The sequence below is a fragment of the Pundamilia nyererei genome, unplaced genomic scaffold (assembly GCF_000239375.1).
Source record: "Pundamilia nyererei isolate P.nyererei 1_Seehausen unplaced genomic scaffold, PunNye1.0 scaffold00043, whole genome shotgun sequence".
Classification (NCBI taxonomy): Eukaryota; Metazoa; Chordata; class Actinopteri; order Cichliformes; family Cichlidae; genus Pundamilia; species Pundamilia nyererei.
Genome location: NW_005187444.1, coordinates 2,596,539 through 2,606,515, shown reverse-complemented (window position 1 = coordinate 2,606,515; position 9,977 = coordinate 2,596,539). Strand labels below are relative to the sequence as shown.

At 38.0% G+C, this 9,977-nt stretch overlaps 1 protein-coding gene across 2 annotated transcripts in view; it reads left to right on the top strand.

Annotated features, from left to right (window-relative positions):
* insc (INSC spindle orientation adaptor protein) overlaps positions 1-9,738 on the top strand; it is a 53,386-nt gene extending 43,648 nt beyond the window's left edge. For both annotated transcript variants that reach the window (XM_013910405.1, XM_005731508.1), the window contains exons 8-13: positions 3,627-3,798; positions 4,082-4,260; positions 4,636-4,702; positions 5,987-6,142; positions 7,039-7,115; positions 8,066-9,738. In XM_013910405.1, coding sequence (XP_013765859.1) covers positions 3,627-3,798; positions 4,082-4,260; positions 4,636-4,702; positions 5,987-6,142; positions 7,039-7,115; positions 8,066-8,194 — 780 coding nt within the window. In that variant the 3' untranslated portion in view covers positions 8,195-9,738. The remainder of the gene's footprint in view (positions 1-3,626; positions 3,799-4,081; positions 4,261-4,635; positions 4,703-5,986; positions 6,143-7,038; positions 7,116-8,065) is intronic.
* The last annotated feature ends 239 nt before the right edge of the window (positions 9,739-9,977 follow it).

Sequence of the window (9,977 nt, the reverse complement as noted above, 5' to 3'; positions counted from 1 at the left end):
TGTGTGTGTGTGTGTGTGTGTGTGTGTGTGTGTGTGTGTGTGTGTGTGTGTGTGTGTATCTATATGTATGTATAGTTTATTTTCACAGGTGAAAATGTGAACATATATATAGTTAATGCTTCATGCAAGACACATGAGGTGGTGTCATTGCTGATGGTGCTAGTGTTTAGCAGTAATTAAAATTACATTCCCTAAAAATGTTGCTCATTACTGCTGGGCCATGTGAGACTCACCTCAGGTAAAGAGTATAAACATACTGCTGCTGGTTTCTACATTTGGCTGCTCTCAGTTGCAAAATGAAATGTGGAAGCTGTCAGTCAGTTCCAAATTTAACAGCAACAGCATTGTGTCTCACAGTAAATAATTGATATTCATGTGGCAGCTTTTCATTCTTCACAAGTCCATTTCTGACTCCTGAACAACTGCCTGTATTTTTAGGGAGTAAACTTTCAACAACAGTAGCTGAGCTGCGCACTTTTCTTATTTACTTGATTAAATTTTCATGAATGAGCTCACTAGCTCCAGTTACCTCAGAGCCGAGGACCTACTATTAAACACTGCTGTGTAATTTAAAGCTGAGGAAATGTTTTATTGCGTAGGTGAGGGGGTGCGTAAGCAAGGTACATGTTTTGCTCTTCTGGAAAAATTATATAGTGAATACACCAAAATATAACTCATGAATGTGTGTGTGTGTGTGCGCGTGTGTGTGTGTAGGAAATAATGTGAGACAGGCAGAGGAAAGACTAACGATACATCCATCTTTGTTCGTCCTTGTTCATTCTCTATGGAGAATTCAACCAAAATAAACAACAGACGCACCTGTGTGGGACGAGCGTTTACAGAAAGACAAATATAACCTGATTGCAGTGAATAATGATGCCACAATGGTGTCTGTTCACATATAGAGCAGCTGGGACAGCATGAATCATCCGTGCATGAAAACTCTTTAATGGGAACCAAAGTCCGCCCCAGATTAGCAGCCTCTTCCAGGGGGAAAAGCTGTCAGGCAAGTCTACGCTACCAACCGCTCACTGGCGATTCGCTCAGGCTTGAGAAACACAACTGTCATCGTTGAAGGATCAAATAAAGGGGGCCCATAACGCACCTGCAGTGCTCACTGGTGGCTATACTTCTTAGTTTTATCCCCAACCGGATCATTATGTAATCATAACATTTCCAGGTGAATTCAGAAAAGGCAAGGTTGGTTATTGATTCAGAAAAGATATGCTCAATGAACAAAGAAAAGGAACAGCTTTGCATCGTGGGCAGAGAGCATGGGTCAGTGCGATATTTAACTGACTGAAAGTGAAGGTTTCAACCCACACTCGTAAAATTTCAAATAAGAGTTCAATAAGCAGTGGCCACACTCGAAAAATATTTTATGCCCAAAATGCTGACTTTTACTAACCTGATTACTGTAAATGTTCCATGTAATTCTTTTACATAGGCACATTCTAAAGCAGCGGTCCCCAACCCTCGGACCAGTACCGGTCCGTGAGTCGTTTGGTACCAGGCCGCGAGAGTTGAGGCTCAGGTGTGAAATGTGTGGTTTTCAGGGTTTTTATCGGTTTTCAGCATTATTTTGTTATCGTTTTTATCGTTAACTCGGTTTTCCTGGGTCTTTTCATGTGTATTATGAATAAATCTTATTTTTTTCGGTACCGGTACTAGTTTTATTTTGTTGTATTTATCCGCGACACCTTAAAGGCCGGTCCGTGAAAATATTGTCTGGCATAAACCGGTCCGTGGGGCAAAAAAGGTTGGAGACCGCTGTTCTAAAGTGTTAGTCTTGGAATTTGGTAAAAGGAAATTTACTTGATTGTTAACATTAATTTATACCAAGCATATTTCCTTAGTGATACATTATTTCAATAAATAACACTTTTATTTCACTTGCATTTTACTTGAAAGTATTCCTTCATCTTTATTGATGGTAAAGAATCTTTTTTTTTCAGTGTGTAGGGTTGTACCAGGAGATTTAGCACGAAGTTGGCTATTGCAGACCAAGACCTTATGAAATTCTCTCGGTTCTACAGTATGTCCTTTCCGTGATCTCAGTCACAGCAGGGATCTACCACAGAAACACTTCAAACTGTGAGCAGGTGTCTTAAACTATTTCTTTTAATATTCCTAGTAAAGAAGGAAAGTTATTTGTCATTGATCCTGATGATAAATGAGACACATCCTCTGGTCTGATAGACGAGGAGCTGGGGATCATCCTATTTTAGCGAGGAGGAGGAGTTAGGGAAGAGGGGACAGGGGAGCAGTCGATGAACGGAGGTGTAGAGAGTAGATTGTTCCACGTCAGTGGGTCGCGCTGGCACAGTGCTGCTGACGTCCACAGAGACAAAAATAGGGAATTGCCCTGTGAAGCTTGGTGCGTTGATGCTCGTCAGCAGATATGACTGACAGGTGTGGCTGGCTGAGTGCTCCACTCGAGATATCCGTCTGCAAACTTGTGTAAACTGTTTTCAGGAGTGACGGCGAGCAAATTTGTTTTATCATGAATGGCAACAAAAGCTATGATTGAAAAATGACTGCAAACTCTAAAGTAGCTGATGTTTAGAATACTGCAGTTTTCCCGTGCATAAATTCAAGTATGATTAAAACGTTTAACTTGTAGTTCTGACTTTTTTCACAGTATCCTCTGACTTTCAACTCTTAAAGATATGAAAAATTTGTTCAAAACTACTGCAGAGATTTGCAGAGTAGCCGCTAACATCAGTAGCAATGTTTGCATGAACTGATCAACACTGCCCCCAAGTGGATAGAAACCTGTCCTACCTCTTTATTTCCTCGTTCCTCTACAGTCTTACAGCCACGTACAAACAAATAAGCAAACACAAATTCATTGGAGCATACATTAAATCAATACATGACCTCATGCCCACAAGAAAAGTTTTGTTTATAGGGATGAGTACTTCCTTCTCTCCTATAACTCTGAGTTCCTCCCTTACTTCCTCACCGATGATGCACACGCTCTGGGTCGATGCCAGTCAGATATACAAGTTTCGCAGCAGCACATTAACTCTAGTAGTTGGCCATTAAAAGGAAGTGGTGTTTTTAAAATATTGATGGCTTTATGGGGAGAGGTGCTGGCTTTAGTCAAGCTGATACCATGGAAACGTCACTGTCCGTCTGGACAGCCACTGCAAATGTGTTGTTAGTTGAAGCTCTTCAGCTTAGGAATCAGAAATGGGTTTTAAGAACCACATTGAGGATTCAACATGTTTGAGTTTTCCTCGCATCTGTGTTGTTTTGCCAGTGCCTGATCCTGAACCAAATTCTAATAAATAGAACCTTTAATGAAATGTTAGTAATGAATCCATATCCTTTACATTTTGTTAGTCTAAGCTGTTTACGATCAAGGTTAACGTGCTAACGTGTGAGACCAAAGATGATGCAGGCCACTGTATATCATGTGACGATAAGCCATCAGTTAAAACCTCTTGTCTCACAGTGAAATAAAGTACATGTACATAGTTTCCCCATTCGCCGAGCAGCTATATTTCTGTTTGCGCGCAATTTTGGAATAAAAGAAATAAGACAAATAAGTGAGTATGAAAAGAATATGACCGCGTGTTTCCACTGCAGCAGTAAAACAGTCCCTGCTGTATGTCTAATAGGTGGACGGGATCCTGTGCCTGGCAGACATCTTGACTGATGACAGCAGCGTGGAGGCAGCCAGAGCTGAAGCGGCAGCTGTTGTAGCTCAGATCACTTCGCCTCACCACACATCCACTCAGCACCTCGCCAGCTTCCTGGAGAGCATGCACGACATTGTCACGGCGCTCATCAGTGAGTGGACGCAGTGGTGATGATCTCACCCTGACCACTGATTTATAGGAGGAAAAAGTTGTTTTGATTTCATAGAAAATTATGAGTACGTGATTGTTTTAGCACGAGGCTAAACTTTACTACCTTACTGAATTTCTTTTAAACCTCTATAAAACTCTAAACAAGCGAAAGAGAGGGGATCAGTCGTATATTTTGTGGTTTGCTTTACTTGCATTTTGGATGTTACGGTGTATTAATAATACCCCTGCAGTTTGGTACGTTACGTCTTTTTTTTTTCTCTCAGAGTTGTGTGAGACCGCATCCTGTGGTGAAGTGTTCCTCCTGGCGTCGGCTGCCTTGGCCAATATCACCTTCTTCGACAGCATGGCCTGTGAGATCCTCCTGCAGCTTAATGCCATCCACATCTTACTTCAGGCCTGCAAAGACCGCCAGAGAGTTGACACACCCTACTCCAAAGACCAGGTACATGTTTCCATGTATGCAATGTTTTTCTTACCCTAAGTGTCACATAATAATAATAATAATAATAATAATAATAATAATAATAATAATAATAATAATAATAATAATAATAATAATAATAATAATAATGGATTGGATTTATATAGCGCTTTTCAAGGCACCCAAAGCGCTTTACAATGCCACTATTCATTCACTCTCACATTCACACACATGTATGCAATGTTTTTCTTACCCTAAGTGTCACATAAAAGCAGACATACTATATAATTACACTATTACTAACAATAATGCAAAAATCAACCTGTTTTTAAGCAGTGCTCTCAACTATAGTTCTTTGCCAGACCTTTAATCATTTTGTTTTTGTTTAAATCGTAGGTGGTGACAATCTTGGCAAACCTGTCTGTCTTAGAGCAATGTGCATCTGAAGTCCTGCAAGAACAAGGTAGTCTGTTTTCTAACTATGGCTTTTCATTCCTTTTTACCCATATTTGGGATTTTTTTCCTGGCTACACTGCAATTTAATCAAGATAATACACTCACGGGCCTCTTGATTAGGTACACCTGTAAAATCTAATGCACTCTATTACAGCAGCTCTGAAATAAACTCTCCTTTAATGAAGCTTCTACATTTTCAGTTTTTGCTAATGTTTTCAAAAAGGTGATAATTTATACTGGTGGTTAGTGTTGTTGTACATGACTGGAGCATTCCTACACATTTGTTTCGCCCACCTCTTGTACCTAAGAGGGTTCAAATATTAGGAACTCCTTTAAACTTAATACTCCACTAAACCTCCAAAATGAATATAAAACTTTAAATTAAATTAATGGTAGTGGAAACTACCAAACTGCCGACTAGATGAAAGTAAAAGTAAGACGCTTCAGTGTAATTCTTTTTTATTCCTCAGGAGGGCAGCATCACTTTAATTTCTGTGAACTAGCTTAGAAGAGCTGAAAACATCAGACATATATATTTTTAATAAAGAGGTATTATTTGTTAAATAGAGTTACAAAGAGATAATATGTGTTTTGTATCATTTTGTAATCCTTTCATCATTCCCATTTGTATTTTTTCAAACTCTTTTCCTTTTTCTGTTTAACGTATTCCACTGGCTCTGTACTTCTTACACTATAAAAGAGTGAGATAGATAGATGTGTCTGAGTCACTGTCTCAGTCTCACACTATCGAAGGTTGGCAGTTTCAGTCTCTTTTTCTGCTCATTAAGGCCAGTTTGATTTTATTTTTCATACGAGCACCTCAGTGAAAAAAAAATCTGATTGTTTTTGTTACAAAACATTTTTATCATGTATTAAGCAGCTAAAAATGATTTAGATTTATTATCTCTCAATGTCACTTTATGAGTTTTGGCCTTTGAATTATAGCATTGCCCTTAGGGTGTTAGCCTTAGAACTTATTTTTCAGAATAATTTTGAAATATTATTTAACAATAACTGGCTGAAGGGCTGACTGACTGCCTTCAGTAATTTTTTTCTTTATTATACTAACTGCACTTTTTCTATATCCTTTCTCACAGGCATGTGTAGAAAGTTTTGCTTCTTTCTTTTTCACTTGAAACCTTGACTCTTGTGTAACTTTTTGTCTGGAAACTCTCAAGTCTCTCTAAATGTGTTGTTTTGTTCCTGCTCTTATATTACATTTTACATTTTGCTGGTTCCTATGTGTTATTTTCCTGCCTGGCTAATCTGTGCTGGATATTATATATTCAAGGTATAGAAAGACTGCTACTGTTGCTGGGAGAAAAACCATCCTCTTCCAGTCCATCAGAGGGCGCTGCCTGTGAGCGTGTCCAGCAGAAAGCTGCCGTCACACTGGCCCGACTGAGCAGAGACCCTGATGTGGCCCAAACAGCTATCCAGCTCAAAGGTAGTGAGGCTTTGTGTCTTTTGGAACACTTAACAATTATCTTACTTATTAAATATCGCATTGTACAAAATGTACAAAAGAAGTAAATGAAATGCATTTTGTACAAGGTGATATGTGTATTTAATAAAAAAAATTGTTAAATGTTCCAAAAAACACACACGTCCAATCCACACATCTGGCATAAGTAAACGAATATATAAAACACACACACACACACACGCACACATAAGTGCTGTAAGTCTGTCGGTGGCCACTAGAGGGTCACAGACAGACAGTAGGAAAATGGAAAGTATTTTGTTTCCGTTTTATCAGTTTTGTAGCTTTTTTTTTTTTTAAGTCTGTTTTTTGTTTTGTTTTGTATATTTATGCAACCATCTTAATACAAACATATGCATTTATGCAATTCAATAAAATCTATTTTACATTGCGCCAATTCACAACAGTTGCCTCAGAGAGGTTTATATTGCAACGTAAAGCCACTACCGTAATCAGATGATCAGCTGGTTTTGACTGACATAAGTAAAAATGATTTTGGCCACATAAAGATATTAGTTGGATATCAAATCCTCATAATCAATACTCTTTTAAAAAATGCCTGATAGACCAGAGGGAAATAATTTAAGAGTATTGGTTGCACATATGTTATTCTGCATAGCTGATTTTTCTGAATCCTTTAATCTGAATTTGAAAAAGTTACATGTTTCATAGTCTGTATCAGAAGTGACAGAGCGACTGAATCTCTCTTCTTTTTTAAAGGGGTGGTATTCAATTTATTGATCACAGAATGCTAAAAAAGACTTTTACCCAGAAGTCTACAACACACAGCTACAGTTGCTCTGTTTGACATCAAAGAGTTGGACAAGCTGCTAACTGAAATGTTCCTCTCTTGTCTTTAGCTGTTCCTCGCCTTATTGAGCTGTGTCGCTCCCCTACTGAGAGAAATAACAGTGACTCTGTGCTGGTGGCTTGCCTGGTAGGTATAAACCGTGTGTTTTTATTTGTGTGTGCACATACAAACCTTTACATATGTGTAAATTATTCTGTGTACTGAATACAAATACATCATTCAAACTCACAAACTGCCTATTTAAATTTGACTCCTAATATACTATACATTTTCAGCAGTAAAAGTAAGCGCAATACACCACAGGCCCACAATCAGTGCTCCTAATATTGTCCTATTTAATTACATTTAAAAGGCAATTTTTAAAAAGCAGAAAATATATCAACCTTATCCTCTCCAAGCCACGCTGAGAAAGCACCATTTCAGACGCTGCGTGTTTAAATATGTACATATCATGAATAATATCTCTGCTCATACATTATCATTCTATCATTCTAACCATAATTATTGAGACCAGATCTTGGGGCTGATGAGGGGATTTGAAGCACATAATGGTCAGGAGCTTAATTGGGCTGCCTCGCTGCGCTGAGAAATGCCTTCTTCTTTACTGTAACCACAGTCTATTCAAATTAATGCGATTCCATCTTATCCTTTTGGCCAAGGGTTAAGTAGCGCGTTTGTAGATGTTGAAGTTTTACCTTCAAAAGACGCCGAGCTTTCACAGATCATTTGTAATTTTCAACATAAATGTTGGAGGCTCTCGTGGCTGAATGGATTAGAGGCATCATGTGTAAAACTTGTACGCTCTTCAAATAAACAAAAAACAGGGTGATTTTAAAGAACTTCTAGCCCAGTAAAGGTTATAGGATTGAATTTGGTATTTTCATTACAGTTTCTTGCTGAAACTGTAAGGATGCATAAGTTTCTTTTTGGTTGTCAAGCCATATTATTCATGTGCAGTTGCCTGTATGCATGATTGCATATTTACTGTATATGTGCAGCACAATGATGAGATATGATAACATGAATGTCTGTGTGGTACGTGTGTTTGCTAACACGCTTACTGTGCATGTCTTCAGGCTGCTTTGAGGAGGCTGGCAGCAGGCTGTCCAGACAGCATCGAGGCAGCCGACCACCAGCAGCTGATCAAACCACGTCTAGTTGACTCTTTCCTGCTGTGTTCCAACATGGAGGAGAGCTTTGTATGATCCCCTGCACACCAAATCACCAAGAGTGAAGAACTCTCATTGTCAGTACAAAACCGCGCGTGTTCTGAAGGAGTGTATCTGTTTCATGACTACAGCTTTGTTTGAGTCTAAATTTCTTGTTCAGTTAAGAGGAAATAGCTGAATAGATGCAGAGGACATATAAATGTGTATAAATGTGTTGCATAGTGCAACTCAGTTTTCAGATTAAATGCAACAAACATGTATGTTGTTTTAGGAAAACGTGGGTCATTATTTCATGTTATTCCACAGAGAATTTCATTATTTCATTAATCATAACAGTAAGTATTTGTATAAGTAGATGAAACGTTTTGAAAAAAAAATGCAATGAAATGCTTTAAATTTGACCACTGTGCAATTTTTTTTACATTGTTTCTGAAGCGTTTTGACTCTATAAAAGGTTTCAGAGAAAACTGTCAATCTGAAATGTCTATCATTTAAGAACTGAGATTTAGTTTTGGTTTATTTTATCCTCATCTTCTTCAAATAATAAACTTTTTCAGTGAGCAACCATTTTTTAAAATAACTAAGTAAGTAAATTATTACCACTGTCGTGTATGTTTTTGTTTGCTTTTGTTACAGTCATGTGAAAAAGAAAGTTTTTCTAAGTAAACTAAGCAGCCCTGTAATTTAATAGCTTAGTTTAATAGGAAGCAACTCTAGCAGCAATAACTTAAAGGATGACTGAAACATGAGCTTATCGGTCTGTCAAATCATTGTGGAGGAGTTTTGGTCTATAGGCATTTGTTTATACACAGCTTGCTTAAGGTCCCTCCCACAGTATTTAATTTGGGTCGAGGTCTGGACTTTGGGTCACTGCAAGGCCTTGAGCCATTCCTTTTTGAGCCATCCTGTTGCTGATTTGTTGCAGCGCTTGGCATCATTGTCCTGTTACATGAGCCAATCTTGACCAAGCTGGAGCTGTCAGACAGAGGAGTTTTCATCAACTCAGTGAACACAAGGTCATTGTTAATTAAGGATTATGGTGATAATTACACATGTAACTAACAGAGAAAAAAAAAGTCCATTAATTAATTAAGAAACGGGTTAACCGCTAACAGTCATGGTTAATTTATCTTTCAAAGCTCCCAGACAGGCAATGAAAAGGAACCCAATTCTCCTATCTTCATTGTGTCTTAGTTAAAAGATGCCAAAAAGATGCTTTAGCCAGTGCCTTAGTGAAGGTCATTTTGGTATTTTTGAATGCTGTCGCTTATTGAATGCTGTAAAATCTTCTGTTTTGTTACAAAGAAATAAATTGTCTTTGGTCAGTGCCTGTTATGTGCTATGACAGTACATGGTAGCACAAGAGTGTATACCACACAGAAAGAGAGAAATGTTTTAACCCAGTAGTTCGGAACAGCAGAATAAGTTGTGAAGCACCACAGTCTGTCTTTTCATCACATTTTACTGAGGTCAAGAGCAAGATGTTGTGAATTTTAGGGCTGTTAAGAGTGCTCTGTATTTATAATATCTATCATTATAGAAAATGAAATCACTAAACAATAAATACAAACAAATGTCTGGTTAATAGCCTATTATTGAAGACACGGTTTACTGTGTATTTAAATCATAAAGCAGGTTTAATAAATATATTTATAACAATAATAAAAGCTTTTCTAAAGAACCTACAGACAAATGTCACCCCTGGATTTAAGGTGTTTATCCAGTATATTATATTCCAAGGTGTTTTCATTCAAAAGTCTGTAAGCACTAACGCCGCCTGCTCAGCAACAAACTGCAGCTCAACACAACAGATAGCTCG